The sequence below is a fragment of the Sinocyclocheilus grahami genome, unplaced genomic scaffold, assembly GCF_001515645.1.
Source record: "Sinocyclocheilus grahami isolate Dianchi unplaced genomic scaffold, SAMN03320097.WGS_v1.1 scaffold1637.1, whole genome shotgun sequence".
Lineage (NCBI taxonomy): Eukaryota > Metazoa > Chordata > Actinopteri > Cypriniformes > Cyprinidae > Sinocyclocheilus > Sinocyclocheilus grahami.
This window is the reverse complement of record NW_015506816.1, coordinates 153,443-173,886: the sequence shown is the minus strand read 5'-3', so window position 1 is coordinate 173,886 and position 20,444 is coordinate 153,443. Positions and strand designations below refer to the sequence as shown.

Below are 20,444 nucleotides of genomic sequence, written 5' to 3'. Positions count from 1 at the left end.
GGCAGGGTCTTAAAGGGTTAGTTCACCCAAAAATGAAAATTCTGTCATTAATTACTCACCCTCGTGTTGTTCCAAATCTGTAAGACCTTTGTTGATCTTTGGAACACAATTTAAAGATATTTATGATGAAATCTGAGGGCTCTCTCACATTCAAGGTCCAGAAAAGTACTAAGATGATCGACAAAGTAGTCTGTGTGACATCAGTGGTTCAACTGTAAAGTTACGAAGCTACGAGCATACTTTTTTGAGAAAAGAAAACAAAAATAATGACTTTATTCCGACAGTTCAGATACTGTCGTGAACGTGTGTCCAAAGTGACGCAGTAGAGACAAAAATGTGGAATAAAGTCGTTATTTTTATTTTCTTTGCGCAAAAAAGTATTCTCACAGCTTCGTAACTTTACAGTTGAACCACTGATGTCACACAGACTACTTTGTCGATCTTTCCTTTATTTGTTGTATTACAGTTTTTCTCGATTGCTAAAACACTATAACCAGGCTTTTGAACTATAATTTCAAAACCATAACGCCATTTTTCAGAAAGCACACCCATTTTGCTGAACTATAAACACTATTTCCCTGCTTTAACACATAAGTCAGATTTGGTGAACTGTTACTGCAAAACTCTACACACAAATCCCTATATTTCTCAGTGCTTACACCATGTGGTCATTTAGAAAGCACTAGCATTCAATAACTCAGCACAGCTTGAGCTCAATTAGCAAACAATTACCCAGGTGGAAACACTAAGAGTCAAAATTGAACACACATCAATCAGATCCTCCAATAAATAGATAAAAGGGCCCGAATCAGTTCACTGAGCTTTGGAACAATGGATCCACAGATAAATGAAGGAATAGGTCGAAGAGGAAGAGGAAGAGGAAGAGGAGGAGGAGGAGGAGGAGGTGGAGGTGGTGAAGAAGAAGGAGAAGGGGGAGGAACATAATTGGCCATCGGGCTATTGTAAATGTCTCTGGTCAGCGTGGCGGGAATGTCACTATGTGTGCAGCCATCAGCCAACGAGGGCTACCGTCATGCCATTCTAGGACCCTATAACACTATGCTCCTCCTTTCTTTCCTTGACGGTCTAAGAGAGCATATGTTCCAGCTGGACCTCAGGGAACCAGCACAGCCAGAGCAGCCTCGTTACATTGTTGTTTGGGATAATGTCAGTTTCCATCGTGCTGCTCTGGTTCGTGACTGGTTTACCAATAATCTAAGGTTTTCTAACATCTTTCTGCCTGCATACTCTCCCTTTCTAAACCCGATAGAGGAGTTTTTTTTGCCATGGCGGTGGAAAGTGTATGACCGAGAACCTTATATCCGTGCTCACCACCAGGCCATGGAAGAAGCCTGCCTAGACATATCAGTAGATGCATGCCAGGGGTGGATCAGGCATGCAAGAGGATTTTACCCTCGCTGCCTGGAGAGGGCCAATATAGCCTGTGATGTGGACGAGATTCTCTGGCCTGACCCAGAACAAAGACGGGATGCTGAGGCAGAAATTTTTATTTATTTATTTTTTTTTACAGTTGTGCTGTGTAGTACATGAATGAATAAAAATGTGAAGGGAACGAGACGCTGTGTCGAAATGCTACGGGAACGCCTCCAGCATGACCACGCTCTGAATCACATGTGTAATCAGTCCAATGAATGGGCGAGACGTCATGGGCGGGGTGACGTAGTGACCAGGAAGTATAAAAGCACGTGCGGTGAAACTGGCGTCAGCTTCTAGGAGTGAAGCAAGCGCTGGCAGGGATGCCGGAAGTATGGCCAAAAACAGCTCCGCTCCACAGTAAAGCTGCTCATTATAATATTAGGCATAATATGCTTGTGTAACTGATGCTTGTGCAACTGGCGATCTCATCGACGCCCTCATCAACCTCCTCGGAGGAAGACAGGCGGAGCGTCGAGCCCTCTCACCGGGGGGAAAGAACCGCAGCGCGGGCTTCCGAACCCCCTAGAGCGGGCGCTGGATCTGGTGGTTAAGGAAGAAGATAGGGACTCGCCCGTCTACATTCCCTCCACCGGATCCATATGCGAAACCCACGAGCACAGCCACCACTCCGCCTCGGCGTAAAGGGCATGACATTTCCAGACCAGGCGCCGAGTGCTGCCAATCATAACACACACTGGCCCAGCTAACCAATCACAGCACATTTCATATTTCAGAAGGCGGGCCTTCATTTGATACAGGAAATATTTGAGCTGTTCATGCCAGACTGGGGAGAGATGTGTTGTAATAATGTAAAATATGTGAAAAATAATGTGTTTTTCGAACAACCTAGTATGAGAGCCTGTTCTAGTACACCCCCAAAACAAAATCAAGACATTGTAAAAGAGCATAATAGGACCCCTTTAAACTGTATGTCAGTAATTCTGAATGTTGGGCTAAAGTTTTTAAAGGACAGATTCCCTGACTGAGTATAGGGAACATCAGCATCATCAACTGCAAAAATGAAACAGAGAGTTCAGTACTTATATACTCCAGGTGTCCAGCAGTGATTGGCCAGCCTGTTATAATGAATGACATTGCATTAGAGTCTTCCTGACAGAACTTGCACTAAAAAATGAATTTCTCCTCAATAATACAGCACTTCAATGCTGCAATCAAGCATTTTCTCAAAATTGACTGAATTATGAAAAAATATGAGTTTGTTTTGCAGTTAAGCTTTATTTTTCCCAACACACATTTAAGAAATTCAACACCATCAAAAGCCAAAAATATAGCCTTACACCAATTTTCATCTACATATTACTGATATTGTGCATTGATTGTGTGAAATGTGTCATCTTCAACATCCATACAGCTTGTTGATCCTCAAGATGTCGGTGTTGGACATTCCCTGCCTCTGTCCAATTTCCACCGTCTCATCAGGAATGGGAGTGATGGTTTCCAGCCCGGGCTGGATGGAGAAGGCTGTTCTTCCATAGTGCATGATGGAGCCGTAGTCGTATGGAGTCTTTTGGTTGTTGGTGTTTTGTTTCTGGAAGTTGTAGGCCATATCAGGAGACATGTTCTCCCAGTTGATCTTGACATACTCATCACGATCGCTCCTGGTTTGCTCGTGGTAGAAGCCCAGGGGATCGACAAAGTAGTCTGTGTGACATCAGTGGTTCAACTGTAAAGTTACGAAGCTACGAGCATACTTTTTTGAGCAAAGAAAACAAAAATAATGACTTTATTCCGACAGTTCAGATACTGTCGTGAACGTGTGTCCAAAGTGACGCAGTAGAGACAAAAATGTGGAATAAAGTCGTTATTTTTATTTTCTTTGCGCAAAAAAGTATTCTCACAGCTTCGTAACTTTACAGTTGAACCACTGATGTCACACAGACTACTTTGTCGATCATTTGTTGTATTGTTGTATTACAGTTTTTCTCGATTGCTAAAACACTATAACCAGGCTTTTGAACTATAATTTCAAAACCATTTTTCAGATTTTCAGAAAGCACACCCATTTTGCTGAACTATAAACACTATTTCCCTGCTTTAACACATAAGTCAGATTTGGTGAACTGTTACTGCAAAACTCTACACACAAATCCCTATATTTCTCAGTGCTTACACCATGTGGTCATTTAGAAAGCACTAGCATTCAATAACTCAGCACAGCTTGAGCTCAATTAGCAAACAATTACCCAGGTGGAAACACTAAGAGTCAAAATTGAACACACATCAATCAGATCCTCCAATAAATAGATAAAAGGGCCCGAATCAGTTCACTGAGCTTTGGAACAATGGATCCACAGATAAATGAAGGAATAGGTCGAAGAGGAAGAGGAAGAGGAAGAGGAGGAGGAGGAGGAGGAGGTGGAGGTGGTGAAGAAGAAGGAGAAGGGGGAGGAACATAATTGGCCATCGGGCTATTGTAAATGTCTCTGGTCAGCGTGGCGGGAATGTCACTATGTGTGCAGCCATCAGCCAACGAGGGCTACCGTCATGCCATTCTAGGACCCTATAACACTATGCTCCTCCTTTAATGAAGGAATAGGTCGAAGAGGAAGAGGAAGAGGAAGAGGAGGAGGAGGAGGAGGAGGTGGAGGTGGTGAAGAAGAAGGAGAAGGGGGAGGAACATAATTGGCCATCGGGCTATTGTAAATGTCTCTGGTCAGCGTGGCGGGAATGTCACTATGTGTGCAGCCATCAGCCAACGAGGGCTACCGTCATGCCATTCTAGGACCCTATAACACTATGCTCCTCCTTTCTTTCCTTGACGGTCTAAGAGAGCATATGTTCCAGCTGGACCTCAGGGAACCAGCACAGCCAGAGCAGCCTCGTTACATTGTTGTTTGGGATAATGTCAGTTTCCATCGTGCTGCTCTGGTTCGTGACTGGTTTACCAATAATCTAAGGTTTTCTAACATCTTTCTGCCTGCATACTCTCCCTTTCTAAACCCGATAGAGGAGTTTTTTTTGCCATGGCTGTGGAAAGTGTATGACCGAGAACCTTATATCAGTGCTCACCACCAGGCCATGGAAGAACCCTGCCTAGACATATCAGTAGATGCATGCCAGGGGTGGATCAGGCATGCAAGAGGATTTTACCCTCGCTGCCTGGAGAGGGCCAATATAGCCTGTGATGTGGACGAGATTCTCTGGCCTGACCCAGAACAAAGACGGGATGCTGAGGCAGAAATTTTTATTTATTTATTTTTTTTTACAGTTGTGCTGTGTAGTACATGAATGAATAAAAATGTGAAGGGAACGAGACGCTGTGTCGAAATGCTACGGGAACGCCTCCAGCATGACCACGCTCTGAATCACATGTGTAATCAGTCCAATGAATGGGCGAGACGTCATGGGCGGGGTGACGTAGTGACCAGGAAGTATAAAAGCACGTGCGGTGAAACTGGCGTCAGCTTCTAGGAGTGAAGCAAGCGCTGGCAGGGATGCCGGAAGTATGGCCAAAAACAGCTCCGCTCCACAGTAAAGCTGCTCATTATAATATTAGGCATAATATGCTTGTGTAACTGATGCTTGTGCAACTGGCGATCTCATCGACGCCCTCATCAACCTCCTCGGAGGAAGACAGGCGGAGCGTCGAGCCCTCTCACCGGGGGGAAAGAACCGCACACATCAATCAGATCCTCCAATAAATAGATAAAAGGGCCCGAATCAGTTCACTGAGCTTTGGAACAATGGATCCACAGATAAATGAAGGAATAGGTCGAAGAGGAAGAGGAAGAGGAAGAGGAGGAGGAGGAGGAGGAGGTGGAGGTGGTGAAGAAGAAGGAGAAGGGGGAGGAACATAATTGGCCATCGGGCTATTGTAAATGTCTCTGGTCAGCGTGGCGGGAATGTCACTATGTGTGCAGCCATCAGCCAACGAGGGCTACCGTCATGCCATTCTAGGACCCTATAACACTATGCTCCTCCTTTCTTTCCTTGACGGTCTAAGAGAGCATATGTTCCAGCTGGACCTCAGGGAACCAGCACAGCCAGAGCAGCCTCGTTACATTGTTGTTTGGGATAATGTCAGTTTCCATCGTGCTGCTCTGGTTCGTGACTGGTTTACCAATAATCTAAGGTTTTCTAACATCTTTCTGCCTGCATACTCTCCCTTTCTAAACCCGATAGAGGAGTTTTTTTTGCCATGGCGGTGGAAAGTGTATGACCGAGAACCTTATATCCGTGCTCACCACCAGGCCATGGAAGAAGCCTGCCTAGACATATCAGTAGATGCATGCCAGGGGTGGATCAGGCATGCAAGAGGATTTTACCCTCGCTGCCTGGAGAGGGCCAATATAGCCTGTGATGTGGACGAGATTCTCTGGCCTGACCCAGAACAAAGACGGGATGCTGAGGCAGAAATTTTTATTTATTTATTTTTTTTTACAGTTGTGCTGTGTAGTACATGAATGAATAAAAATGTGAAGGGAACGAGACGCTGTGTCGAAATGCTACGGGAACGCCTCCAGCATGACCACGCTCTGAATCACATGTGTAATCAGTCCAATGAATGGGCGAGACGTCATGGGCGGGGTGACGTAGTGACCAGGAAGTATAAAAGCACGTGCGGTGAAACTGGCGTCAGCTTCTAGGAGTGAAGCAAGCGCTGGCAGGGATGCCGGAAGTATGGCCAAAAACAGCTCCGCTCCACAGTAAAGCTGCTCATTATAATATTAGGCATAATATGCTTGTGTAACTGATGCTTGTGCAACTGGCGATCTCATCGACGCCCTCATCAACCTCCTCGGAGGAAGACAGGCGGAGCGTCGAGCCCTCTCACCGGGGGGAAAGAACCGCAGCGCGGGCTTCCGAACCCCCTAGAGCGGGCGCTGGATCTGGTGGTTAAGGAAGAAGATAGGGACTCGCCCGTCTACATTCCCTCCACCGGATCCATATGCGAAACCCACGAGCACAGCCACCACTCCGCCTCGGCGTAAAGGGCATGACATTTCCAGACCAGGCGCCGAGTGCTGCCAATCATAACACACACTGGCCCAGCTAACCAATCACAGCACATTTCATATTTCAGAAGGCGGGCCTTCATTTGATACAGGAAATATTTGAGCTGTTCATGCCAGACTGGGGAGAGATGTGTTGTAATAATGTAAAATATGTGAAAAATAATGTGTTTTTCGAACAACCTAGTATGAGAGCCTGTTCTAGTACACCCCCAAAACAAAATCAAGACATTGTAAAAGAGCATAATAGGACCCCTTTAAACTGTATGTCAGTAATTCTGAATGTTGGGCTAAAGTTTTTAAAGGACAGATTCCCTGACTGAGTATAGGGAACATCAGCATCATCAACTGCAAAAATGAAACAGAGAGTTCAGTACTTATATACTCCAGGTGTCCAGCAGTGATTGGCCAGCCTGTTATAATGAATGACATTGCATTAGAGTCTTCCTGACAGAACTTGCACTAAAAAATGAATTTCTCCTCAATAATACAGCACTTCAATGCTGCAATCAAGCATTTTCTCAAAATTGACTGAATTATGAAAAAATATGAGTTTGTTTTGCAGTTAAGCTTTATTTTTCCCAACACACATTTAAGAAATTCAACACCATCAAAAGCCAAAAATATAGCCTTACACCAATTTTCATCTACATATTACTGATATTGTGCATTGATTGTGTGAAATGTGTCATCTTCAACATCCATACAGCTTGTTGATCCTCAAGATGTCGGTGTTGGACATTCCCTGCCTCTGTCCAATTTCCACCGTCTCATCAGGAATGGGAGTGATGGTTTCCAGCCCGGGCTGGATGGAGAAGGCTGTTCTTCCATAGTGCATGATGGAGCCGTAGTCGTATGGAGTCTTTTGGTTGTTGGTGTTTTGTTTCTGGAAGTTGTAGGCCATATCAGGAGACATGTTCTCCCAGTTGATCTTGACATACTCATCACGATCGCTCCTGGTTTGCTCGTGGTAGAAGCCCAGGGCATGATTGAGCTCATGCTGAACGATGCCGTGATACACACAGCCTTGCCTGTTGAGGGAGACCACCTGCTTGCCACCAGTTCTGCCAAGAGAAGAGTAGCACCTGAGAGGAGAGAGGAAGTAAAGAGGTTAATTATTATTTATTTATTTAAATAAGGACTGATAAATGTTTCTTGTTAATATTTTATCATTGTTCTCACCCATCTTTGTTCTCAATACTGATGTAGTCGCTCTGAGTTGATCTGGCCACAAAGCGGATGCAGGTTTTGGAGTGAAAAGTGGACATGGCATTTGAGATAACTAATTTGTTATTATATGCTGTAAACAAAAGGGGCCACAGATTTAAAATGAGGTCTACATGAATCATAGATATGTTCAATGACTGAAGGAGATTCACTCACAGAATTCACCGCTCACTATGTAAGGGATCTCCACTATGTTGTTAAGAGTTTTTCTTCCAGAAACAGTTGTTGTTAAAGCAGTTGAGAGCATTTCTGGTTTTGGGAAACACCAGATCTCCTTCAATCAAGACTTCAGAAGATCCTGCATTTAAAGAGAAACATACTGATAAAATAACTGACCATATTTATACATATTGACCACATTTGACCACTATTTTCTGAAACACACTGATAAATTTACAAGAAATCTACAAAGTGCCTGACCATTGTTGGACTCCAAAATCCTTGTAGTGATGTCCAGAGGTTCAGGCTCTGACACAAACACTCCTTCAAGCCTTTCCTCCTGGAGGCAGAAACAGAGATGTTTAAAATGTCTCATTTGAGGAACCTTCATTGTTTAGGGAGAGACTAGACCGGATCTTACCATGAGAGGAGATGTCTGTGAGATGCCAAACAGCAGCAGCAGAATGGAGAGGGAGGCTCTTGTGTCCATGTCGTCTCAGTGTGTAGAGATGTTCAGGATGCTCCTGTGCTGAGTTTGCTGCTGTTTGATGTCTGTGAGCTATTCTGTCAAGATTTTATATTCACCTGAGTAGGTGGGTCTGCTGGGGGATTATGTGTAGGGTCTTAGTGTTCAGAGACTAATGTGTGTAACTAAAGGGAGGAAACTCTGACCTCGCCTGTTAGTCCAAATGGCCAGATCAACTCAGAGCGACTACATCAGTATTGAGAACAAAGATGGGTGAGAACAATGATAAAATATTAACAAGAAACATTTATCAGAAGAACACTCTCCAGGAGGTAGACGTGTCACTGTCAAAGTCTACAATCAAGAGAAGACTTCACGAGAACAAATACAGAGAGTTCACCACAAGGTGCAAACATGGCCAGACTTTGCCAAGAAAAAAGACATCTAAAAACACACAGGAATGATTTGGCAGTGTGAATAAACTCAATCGTGCAATGCCAGAACAGTTTCGAGAACAATTTTTCAGAGACTAAGGACATCTTATCAATGTAGCTAATATCATAATAGGCACATTAAAAGCTATTTTTATTTTGCATAAAGAAAAAAATAATAATAATCTGGAATACAAAGCTAATATAACATCTGGACTACAAAGCAATATACACAACTTCTGTCAAATCTAATTTTATAATCAACCTTTTTTTTGTTTTGAAAATGTTTAACTTCTGCTCCTCTTTGACTGGTAACTGTACATTTGAATGAGCACTATGCAGAAGCATTGTTGCAAGTAGTTAAGATACAAGCTATTAGCTATTGTTTTTCTAAGTAGCAAGGTGGTTTCATTGCTACATTTGAAATGTATGTTGTTTTTCAGTAACAAAGCCATTTTATCAATTAATAAGCAGAGTAGCACTGTGAAATACTATATTATTACATTTTTCCTCATAATATTTTAGAATTATACAGTAGTTGTGTCTGATTTCATCTGTTGGTTATTTAGAATAAGAAGCTTTCATCTAAAGTAATGTATTTTTCTGCTGATTAGCTATGGCAGTTGTTTTATTAATTTTTTTATGATTTATTTATTTTTTAGTTATGTACCGACCACTAGTAAACTGTAAGTAGATTACAAATGAATCCTCTCCCTGTTCACCACTGCTTTGGGCACTTAGTACAGTCCATTTCAGCGGATTAGTTAAATAAATCAGTTTTGGACCAACAGGTGGGGTCTGAGTTTCCTCTCTCTTAATGTTCCTCTTCACACGTGTGATAGATATGTTGGTCTCCAAAATCCAATCATGTCACGTGGCACACACTGAATGATCTTTGGCTTGATAGTTATCACAAAATTTGAGCAATGGTGGTCAGTTTTTGTTGTTTTTATGTAAAGATAGTGGAAAAGAATGCTGATCCAGAAGAGATGTTACTGGCTTACCTGCGAAGGAAATGTATCGTAATTTCCATTTGACAATGCTCTGAAAATAATGGTGTAGCTAAAAAAAAGATGTGAAAAAAAACCTAATGTTTGTTACCAGTGTTTTTCTACATCAAACCATACAGATTTTGCTACATTTCTTCTTTTTTTATCATAACTTTCACTCTAGACCATTTGAATTAAAAAGTCATCAATAAATGTGGTTTTATAATCTTCAACCCGTTCTTCAGTCACTGGTCGGTAAATGCATGTCTACAGCCGATTTGTTCTCTGCATGGTGTGGCGGTGGTGACCGTCGAAGGCATTGGAAGCACCAAGACTAAACTACATCCTGTTCAGGTACCTGATTCTCCTTCACATACAAACTATAAATCATCTTTCAAAATAAGTATTTTCAGAGGTGGACGAAGTACACAAATCAAGTACATGAGTAAAAGTACATATACCCTAATAAAATATTACTCCAGTAAAAGTATTAAGTACTCCTTTTCAAATTCACTTGAGTAAAAGTACAAAAGTACTTGAATTTTTAACGTAGCCTACTTAAGTATTAAAAGTATAACATACTGATTGATGAATTTCAATTTTATGTACGCAATTTTATACATCTTCCTGCAAAAAATATGTCACTGATTATACTGATAATTACTGATAATTCAGGTGTACAAACAAGTGAAAATAACAAAAATCATGTAGTATATCGAAATGAGGAAAAACAAAATGTATGTTGCCAAATATAAATATACGATATAAAACAGAGGTCAAATTGGGTAAAATTTGTTAGCTTTTTAAGAAAAATATTATGCAAACATACTACTTTTACATTATTTTCAAAGTGTTACGGCAGTGGGGTAGATGCATGGGCATTATATTTAGATTTTAAATAAAAACCTACCCCATTTAGATGGTAATGCACAAATATGGACATGTCTACGTTCAAACATTTCATACAGCAGGCTTAAACAGACCTTTTACAGCAGTTTTAGTTCGCAAACAATGGACACTTATGACCTAAATATGATTTTTATTTACAATAATAAATGCTTAAATTCAGCATTAGTAACTTCTCCGAGTAGCTCCAAGGATCTCCTGTTTTTTGCTCATTTTGAGTCAGACTTGTGAATTCTGTGAATTGTAAACTGGAGACTCGCTCTGATCGGATCATTTGAATCAGTGAGTTGTTGACTCAAGAACAGCTGCAGTGCGCTCAATAAAATTTGTTGATTCGTTCAGTGTGATTTGCAAATTTTACCAGGCTCATTGAAAAGAATCAGCTCCTTCACAAATGGAACACCGTCTTGTAGTTTGTGATGATTTCTCCAGTTCAAAATAACGAGGAACGTTACATGTTTTTATGAAGTGTGGAAGAGTAAAAAGTATGATATTATGCTTTGGAGAGAAATGTAAAAGCTTCCCAAAATAAAAATACTCAGTAAAGTACAGATACTTGAAAGCTGTACTTAAGTAATGAAGTAAAAATACTTAGTTACTGCCCACCATTGGATATGTTCAATGGGCAATCCAGAACACACCATTTAGATACTTTTGTTGTATTTGTTCATCAGGAGCTTATAGCAATGGCTCATGGGTCTCAGTGTGGGTTTTGTACTCCTGGGATGGTGATGTCCATGTACACATTACTTAGAAATAACCCACAGCCCACCACGGAGGACATTCAAGAGACACTAGGAGGTATTTGAATACTCATGGATTTAATTAACATTTTTTGAATTTAAACACAGAAAACAAGAATTTAAACATTCCGTTTTCTTTCTTCTAAGGGAACCTGTGCCGTTGTACTGGATATCGACCGATAATTGATGGATTTAAAACATTCTGCAATGTAAGGACTGTTAACTCCAAGCAGAAAACAAAAATATATACAAATCATTTGAAAAAAATTTGTACATGAAAATTAGTATAAACTACAGTTACATTGCAGGAAACAATTATGTGCTCTATAGTGACATGATTCATATTTTTACAGACTCCGATATCTTGCCAAAATGGAGACGGAAATGGAAAATGTTGCATGGAAAACAACAATGAATCTGATGTAAGATAATATTTAGAATTCTTAGAATTTCTTAAACATTATCACTAATTACAGTAGTATAGCACATTATTGTTATAAGTAGACAGAGATTGGAAAAACTAGGTTAATAAAACTCGCTACTGGTATTATTGGTAGATTTCTGGAGAACTTTTCAGCATGGATAATGTCTTACCCCTTGACCCAACTTTGAAGGATTTGATATTTCCCCCAGAGTTACTGGTGAGCAAACCGTGTGTTCTTTTCGTAGCTAATAAGAATGTGAACATTTCAGGCCACTGTTGTTGTTGTTTTTTTCATTATATCCCTTCTTTCCAACAGATTATGGGAAAGAAATAAACTGAATTACTTTGTTTCCAGGGTGAAAAGGTCAGGTGTATTCCTCCAGCAGATCTGAAAGATTTAATCAAGCTGAAAGCTGAATACCCCAACGCACCTCTGTTGGTTGGGAACATAACCATAGGTTGGTTTCAAGAGGAAGTTCATCCATCCATCCATCCAACCGGTTTGTTCTTTTACAGGGCCAAAGATGAATCTAAAGTGAAAGTGACGTGAGGCGTGGTGACCCATACTTGGAATTAGTGCTCTGCATTTAACCCATCCAAAGTGCACACACACACACCGTGAACACACATCCGGAGCAGTGGGCAGCCATTTATGCTGCGGCGCCCGGGGAGCAGTTGGGGGTTCGGTGCCTTGCTCAAGGGCACCTCAGTCATGGTATTGAAGGTGGAAGAGAGCGCTGTACATTCACTCCCCCCACCTACAATCCCTGCGAGACTTGAACCCGCAACCTTTGGGTTAGTAGTCCGACTCTCTAACCATTAGGCCACGACTTCCCCTAAAGGGACCTGTCCATCCTTTGGTGATCTATGGTGGAATTATTCCAGAACTTCAAACTATCAAATGGAGAAACAATGGTAAATCAATGTGAAATAATGCATCGCCATTTCATATGCTTAGTTAGCGAATATAAAAGTCCAAAAGTAAATTCAACAACATGTGTTAGGTGTAACTGTAGGGGCAGGATGCAGTTTGTCTGTTTTGAAGGATGTCTTTCTGCAAGGAATCGAGGAACTCGGGCCAGAGAAAAGCAGGGTTTACCAGGCCCTCGTTCAAACATTACAGTGTTTGGTCAGCAAACAGATATGCAACATGGCTGTGAGTAGCAAAAGCAAATCACTTTGAGGAATTAAGTAGAAAAAAGGACTGAAATAGTTATACACAAATAATAAGTTGGTAGCTAATGAAGTATTGTTAAATTAACATTTCATGCAAGACCAAAAGTAATTTTGATGACAAATGTGTGTTGAATTACTTGTCTACGTGTTACATCTTTGTTTATGTTGGAAATTCAAGGCCATTGGTGGAAATATCCTGAGCGCCATATTATATATATTTGGAATTTAGTTGTCCATAATTTCCAATAACTGCCTTTTTGCAATATTTCTCAGTTTCCAATATATTTGACATGGAAAAATAATATTAGAATTAAATTTTTTCCATTGGTCCTAAATATAGATGGTGCTCGAGAGATTTGCCTAGTGAAGAGTTTTTCACAGACTTTGGTAAAACGGCTCTACGACCAGATGAGATTTTGCTGGCTATTGACATTTCACACTAAAGACCGGTATGTTAATCAAAATGGAGGATGCAGACTAAAGTTAATGCTAAAACTAAAGTCTATATTACAAAACTATTCAAGATTCAACAAACACACTTACCCAAAAAGACTATTAGTCATTGCTAATTCCATCGATTTTATTTTTTTAACCACACATTCACTTTTACACTACAAATACAATATGAATTTCAGTTTCCATTCTGAAAAGCTAATCGCTAATCACTAATCCCTGTGCTTTACAGTGGGAGTTTGTGTCTGCATTTCGCCAGGCACAGCACAGAGAGTTTGCCTTCTCCATAGTGAATTCTGGCATGAGGGTGGCGTTCAGACATGACTCAAATGTGGTGGAAAATCTGGATATTTTTTATGGAGATGTGGGACCAACTCTGGTAAAAGCCAGACACGCCTGTAAAGAGCTGATGGGAAGGTACAGCCATCTCAAGGTCTTCATAATTCACATTCAAAGACTGTACACTGTTTTACTGAAGGTAACAAATGCATTGCTTAGAAAAAGAAAAGCCAACAGTTAACCATTAAATGAAAACTAACTAAATCTGGTGCACTACTTGCATTATTTTGTGTTGCTAAATTGCATACATCCCAGTCAGTGAACACTGATTTTTGCTTGGCAGAAAATGGGATGAGAAACTTCTGGTAGAGGGAACGCAACTCTTAGAAGAATAATTTTTTGTGCCCCCTACTGCCCCTGGTGCACAGGAAGAGTATCGCAAGGCTTCTTTTTCAAGCTTTACATGCAAGTGCTGCTGGAGCTCCAACAAATGGTATGATTATGGCAATTATTAAATAGCAGAACAATTTACTTAATTCCGACTTACATTTTTTTTTTAATGTTGTCGTTTAAGGAGGTTGGCATGAATGATTTGCCATTAGAGTATCTCAGTGCATTAAAACTCTTCAAAAACAAGGTGCCGAAAGGAAACTTTTTGTTTCCATGGTAACCAGCACCAGGGCTCATGCAAAGATCATGCAAGTAGAAAGAAATTTGTTTTCCCCCAGAGTTACTGGTGAGCAAACCGTGTGTTCTTTTCGTAGCTAATAAGAATGTGAACATTTCAGGCCACTGTTGTTGTTGTTTTTTTCATTATATCCCTTCTTTCCAACAGATTATGGGAAAGAAATAAACTGAATTACTTTGTTTCCAGGGTGAAAAGGTCAGGTGTATTCCTCCAGCAGATCTGAAAGATTTAATCAAGCTGAAAGCTGAATACCCCAACGCACCTCTGTTGGTTGGGAACATAACCATAGGTTGGTTTCAAGAGGAAGTTCATCCATCCATCCATCCAACCGGTTTGTTCTTTTACAGGGCCAAAGATGAATCTAAAGTGAAAGTGACGTGAGGCGTGGTGACCCATACTTGGAATTAGTGCTCTGCATTTAACCCATCCAAAGTGCACACACACACACCGTGAACACACATCCGGAGCAGTGGGCAGCCATTTATGCTGCGGCGCCCGGGGAGCAGTTGGGGGTTCGGTGCCTTGCTCAAGGGCACCTCAGTCATGGTATTGAAGGTGGAAGAGAGCGCTGTACATTCACTCCCCCCACCTACAATCCCTGCGAGACTTGAACCCGCAACCTTTGGGTTAGTAGTCCGACTCTCTAACCATTAGGCCACGACTTCCCCTAAAGGGACCTGTCCATCCTTTGGTGATCTATGGTGGAAGCATTCCAGAACTTCAAGCTGTCAAATGGAGAAACAATAGTAAATCATGAATAAACAATGTATCACCATTTCATATGCTTTTTTAGCGAATATTAAAGCCCAAAGTAAATTGAATAACACTGCTTTATTTAGGCGTAACTGTAGGGGCAGGATGCAGTTTGTCTGTTTTGAAGGATGTCTTTCTGCAAGGAATCGAGGAACTCGGGCCAGAGAAAAGCAGGGTTTACCAGGCCCTCGTTCAAACATTACAGTGTTTGGTCAGCAAACAGATATGCAACATGGCTGTGAGTAGCAAAAGCAAATCACTTTGAGGAATTAAGTAGAAAAAAGGACTGAAATAGTTATACACAAATAATAAGTTGGTAGCTAATGAAGTATTGTTAAATTAACATTTCATGCAAGACCAAAAGTAATTTTGATGACAAATGTGTGTTGAATTACTTGTCTACGTGTTACATCTTTGTTTATGTTGGAAATTCAAGGCCATTGGTGGAAATATCCTGAGCGCCATATTATATATATTTGGAATTTAGTTGTCCATAATTTCCAATAACTGCCTTTTTGCAATATTTCTCAGTTTCCAATATATTTGACATGGAAAAATAATATTAGAATTAAATTTTTTCCATTGGTCCTAAATATAGATGGTGCTCGAGAGATTTGCCTAGTGAAGAGTTTTTCACAGACTTTGGTAAAACGGCTCTACGACCAGATGAGATTTTGCTGGCTATTGACATTTCACACTAAAGACCGGTATGTTAATCAAAATGGAGGATGCAGACTAAAGTTAATGCTAAAACTAAAGTCTATATTACAAAACTATTCAAGATTCAACAAACACACTTACCCAAAAAGACTATTAGTCATTGCTAATTCCATCGATTTTATTTTTTTAACCACACATTCACTTTTACACTACAAATACAATATGAATTTCAGTTTCCATTCTGAAAAGCTAATCGCTAATCACTAATCCCTGTGCTTTACAGTGGGAGTTTGTGTCTGCATTTCGCCAGGCACAGCACAGAGAGTTTGCCTTCTCCATAGTGAATTCTGGCATGAGGGTGGCGTTCAGACATGACTCAAATGTGGTGGAAAATCTGGATATTTTTTATGGAGATGTGGGACCAACTCTGGTAAAAGCCAGACACGCCTGTAAAGAGCTGATGGGAAGGTACAGCCATCTCAAGGTCTTCATAATTCACATTCAAAGACTGTACACTGTTTTACTGAAGGTAACAAATGCATTGCTTAGAAAAAGAAAAGCCAACAGTTAACCATTAAATGAAAACTAACTAAATCTGGTGCACTACTTGCATTATTTTGTGTTGCTAAATTGCATACATCCCAGTCAGTGAACACTGATTTTTGCTTGGCAGAAAATGGGATGAGAAACTTCTGGTAGAGGGAACGCAACTCTTAGAAGAATAATTTTTTGTGCCCCCTACTGCCCCTGGTGCACAGGAAGAGTATCGCAAGGCTTCTTTTTCAAGCTTTACATGCAAGTGCTGCTGGAGCTCCAACAAATGGTATGATTATGGCAATTATTAAATAGCAGAACAATTTACTTAATTCCGACTTACATTTTTTTTTTAATGTTGTCGTTTAAGGAGGTTGGCATGAATGATTTGCCATTAGAGTATCTCAGTGCATTAAAACTCTTCAAAAACAAGGTGCCGAAAGGAAACTTTTTGTTTCCATGGTAACCAGCACCAGGGCTCATGCAAAGATCATGCAAGTAGAAAGAAATTTGTTCATTATTTATGGAATAACACATTTAAACACAATTTTGATCATTTTGATTCATTTTATTTTTCCCAACACAATCAAACATTCCCAAAATTGAACACCATCACAAGACAAAGAATCAGCTAATTCATCTACAGACACGATACATGATGCAGGTTTTGGAGTGAAAGGTGGACATGGCATTTGCGATAACTAATTTGTTATTATAGGCTGTAAAAAAAAGGGGGGGGGGGCCAAAGGTTTAAAATGACATCTTCATGAATGTGTTCAATGATTTGTTCAATGATTGAAGGAGATTCACTCACAGAATTCACCGCTCACTATGTAAGGGATCTCCACTATGTTGTTAGAGTTTTTCTTCCAGAAACAGTTGTTGTTAAAGCAGTAGAGAGCATTTCTGGTTTTGGGAAACACCAGATCTCCTTCAATCAAGACTTCAGAAGATCCTGCATTTAAAGAGAAACATACTGATGAAATAGCTGAACATATTTTTAGGTTTGGATAATATTTTTCCAATACTTTGTGAAACTCTTTATAGAAATATACAAGGTGTCGAACCATTGTTGGACTCCAAAATCTGTGTAGTGATATCCAGAGGTTCAGGCTCTGACACAAACACTCCTTCAAACCTTTCCTCCTGGTGACAGAAACAGAGATGTTAAATTGACACATTTGAAGAACATTGATCATTTAAGGGAGGAGCTAGACAGGATCTTACCGTGAGAGGAGATGCCTGTGAGATGCCAAACAGAGAGCATTTCTGGTTTTGGGAAACACCAGATCTCCTTCAATCAAGACTTCAGAAGATCCTGCATTTAAAGAGAAACATACTGATAAAATAACTGACCATATTTATACATCTTGACCACATTTGACCACTATTTTCTGAAACACACTGATACATTTACAAGAAATCTACAAGGTGCCCGACCATTGTTGGACTCCAAAATCCTTGTAGTGATGTCCAGAGGTTCAGGCTCTGACACAAACACTCCTTCAAACCTTTCCTCCTGGTGACAGAAACAGAGATGTTAAATTGACACATTTGAAGAACATTGATCATTTAAGGGAGGAGCTAGACAGGATCTTACCGTGAGAGGAGATGCCTGTGAGATGCCAAACAGCAGCAGCAGAATGGAGAGGGAGGCTCTTGTGTCCATGTCGTCTCAGTGTGTAGAGATGTTCAGGATGCTCCTGTGCTGAGCTTTGGTGTCTCTGTGCTGTCAGACCTGGACTTTATATTCACCTGAGTAGGTGGGTCTACTGGGGGATTATGGGTAGGGTCTTAGTGTAAAGAAACTAATGTGTGTAACTAAAGGGAGTACACACTCCGTTAAGTCCAAAGCCTTACAAAATGAAGGGAGGTGCTCCAGCTTGTTTATCTAATTCATCCATTAATTGTATGGGCTGGACAATTTTTTATTTCTTTGAAAATGCAAATCTCACTGTCTCAACCTTATCTTTACATCAGCTCTATAGATGCATTGGTGGCTCTAGCCATGTCCGGAGTCGTCACCTTCATCTCTGCCAAGGATGTTCCTGGTCAAAATAGAAGACTCTGGTTCAACAACCCAGAGGAGCTTTTTGCTGAAGAGGAAGTACCACAATAAATATTATCTGGTTTAAAGATACATCTGAACACTAAATGATTCCTATCTCAGATTAGATGTTTCAAGCCTTACTATATACATTAGTAGTTGTTACTACTTCTTAGTCAATAATGCTTCTTTTGCATTTCAGGTACTTTGCAATGTTGTGTCTTGACGGTTTGCCCTTTGCAGGTCATTTGTGTAGGGCAGATTATTGGTGCCATCGTGGCTGAAACCAGAGAACAAGCCAAATGAGCAGCCGAGCAGGTGACCATAACTTTCGGGCACATCCAACCTGTCTTTTTCACTATAGAGGTATTTGTAAATCATATTCAGAAAACCATTTATAATGGAGTGCTAAACAAAGGTTGAGGAGCAGCATGTTCATCTAATTCTACTAATCACCTCAACATCTTTATTTTTTTATTAAGGAGGCCATTGAACACCAGTCATTTTTTGATCCCAAGAGAAAACTGGAAAGAGGAAATGTGGAAGAAGGGTTTGAGAAAGCAGACTACATACTAGAGGGATTTTTATACAATGCACATTATTATTTTTTTTACATACTTCACAGGTGAGCTGTATATGGGTGGTCAGGAACATTTCTACATGGAAACTCAGGGATTAATTGCGATTCCTAAGCAAGAGGCAGGTGAACTGGAGCTTTATGTTGCCAGTCAACATGCAGCTTATACTCAGGTCTGTATTGCTCCATGGACATAAATGGATGAGTTTATTCCTCAGTTGTTGGCCTAATTTCCTACTTTTAATAGGAAGTGGTGGGCATCACTCTCGGGATTGACATTCACATGTCATGTGAAGAGGCTAGGAGGTGGATTTGGTGGTAAAGTCATGAAGATTACATCATGATCCTCCATCGCTGCTACGGCTGCTTACAAGTATGGCAAAATGAGACTTGTACCTTTTACAAAATGGCTCTTATTTATCTGCTTGTGTATTTTCCTTTATTGCTTTTTTTTTACTTGTTTCTGTGGAATACAAAGATAGTATGCTATGAAAGTAGCTTTTAACACAATGCTAAAGCTAAGTACACTGTCTGTACACTCAAATTTAACCACAGAACTGGCCGTGCTGTGCGATGTGTACTAGAACGTGAAGATGACATGCTAATCACCAGTGGCAGGTCCCCTTTCTTGGGAAAGTACAAGGTAATGTGTCACTATTGGTAACAGTATTTTGACTGTATAAATGTGTAACATCACAACAGCTTATGTCCTGCCTTTCTACAGGTTGGATACATGAATTATGGAACAATTCTGGCTGCTGTTATCACATACTACAGTAATGGAGGATGCACTCTAGATGAATCATCGTTTGTATGTTGGTTTTTAAGACTTAAACAAGAAAAAATGAAATGTTTTAGATTTATAAATGATCAATCCCTGGAACTGTGAGCTAGGTTACCTTAAAGGGCACCTATTATGCCTCTTTTTACAAGATGTAATATTGGTTTTGGGTGTCCCCAGAATGTGTCTGTGAAGTTTCAGCTTAAAATACCCCACATATAATGTATTATAATATCTGGAAATTGCCATTTTTGAGGCGTGTCTAAAAAAGAGCTGTTTTGGTGTGTATCACTTTAAATGCAAATGAGCTGTTCCTGCGTTTTGAGGGCAATTACTCAGAGTCTCCCCCTGTCATTTCAAAGAATAGTACAATGGCAAGCGCGACAAGTATAAAAACCTAGTTCGTTTGGGGGAGGTGCGTGCGCAGTCAGCGGAGGCTCTAGGTCCAGGCGAAAGTATAAATCTCGCTTTATTTACATACATTCCATATTAAATGTAAAATTAAATTTATGCATTTAGCAGACGCTTTTATCCAAAGTAACTTACAGTGCATTCAGGCTATACATTTTTTACCAGTATGTATGTTCCCTGGGAATTGAACCCACGACCTTTGCACTGCTAACGCAATGCTATGCTAATTTTCACTAAAATTTAAAGAGCACCTATTATGCCCCTTTTTACAAGATGTAATATTGGTCTTGGGTGTCCCCAGAATGTGTCTGTGAAGTTTCAGCTCAAAAT

General features: G+C 40.4%; 2 protein-coding genes across 2 annotated transcripts; both read right to left on the bottom strand.

Moving 5' to 3' along the window:
* Nucleotides 1-2,794: 2,794 nt before the first annotated feature.
* Nucleotides 2,795-5,688, bottom strand: LOC107571701 (high choriolytic enzyme 1-like). Its single transcript, XM_016258030.1, has 2 exons — nt 5,541-5,688; nt 2,795-3,099 (listed from the first exon to the last, which is right to left on the bottom strand). Exons 1-2 carry the CDS (start codon nt 5,686-5,688, stop codon nt 2,795-2,797), a joined length of 453 nt encoding a protein of 150 aa, XP_016113516.1.
* A 1,416-nt stretch (nt 5,689-7,104) lies between these two features.
* Nucleotides 7,105-17,967, bottom strand: LOC107571702 (high choriolytic enzyme 1-like). Its single transcript, XM_016258031.1, has 5 exons — nt 17,899-17,967; nt 17,366-17,441; nt 17,113-17,253; nt 7,593-7,710; nt 7,105-7,495 (listed from the first exon to the last, which is right to left on the bottom strand). Exons 1-5 carry the CDS (start codon nt 17,965-17,967, stop codon nt 7,105-7,107), a joined length of 795 nt encoding a protein of 264 aa, XP_016113517.1.
* Between the last annotated feature and the right edge of the window lie 2,477 nt (nt 17,968-20,444).

Bases quoted from the DNA above. Each gene is read 5' to 3' on its own strand.
- LOC107571702 (XM_016258031.1), bottom strand. From the start codon at position 17,967: ATGGACACAAGAGCCTCCCTCTCCATTCTGCTGCTGCTGTTTGGCATC. The intron at 17,442-17,898 runs GTAAGATCCTGT...TGTCACCAGGAG, and splicing joins CACAGGCATCTCCTCTCACG to GAAAGGTTTGAAGGAGTGTT. The intron at 17,254-17,365 runs GTTCGACACCTT...CTTTAAATGCAG, and splicing joins GATTTTGGAGTCCAACAATG to GATCTTCTGAAGTCTTGATT.
- LOC107571701 (XM_016258030.1), bottom strand. From the start codon at position 5,688: ATGCATCTACTGATATGTCTAGGCAGGCTTCTTCCATGGCCTGGTGGT. The intron at 3,100-5,540 runs GTTAGAAAACCT...GATGTCACACAG, and splicing joins GAGTATGCAGGCAGAAAGAT to ACTACTTTGTCGATCCCCTG.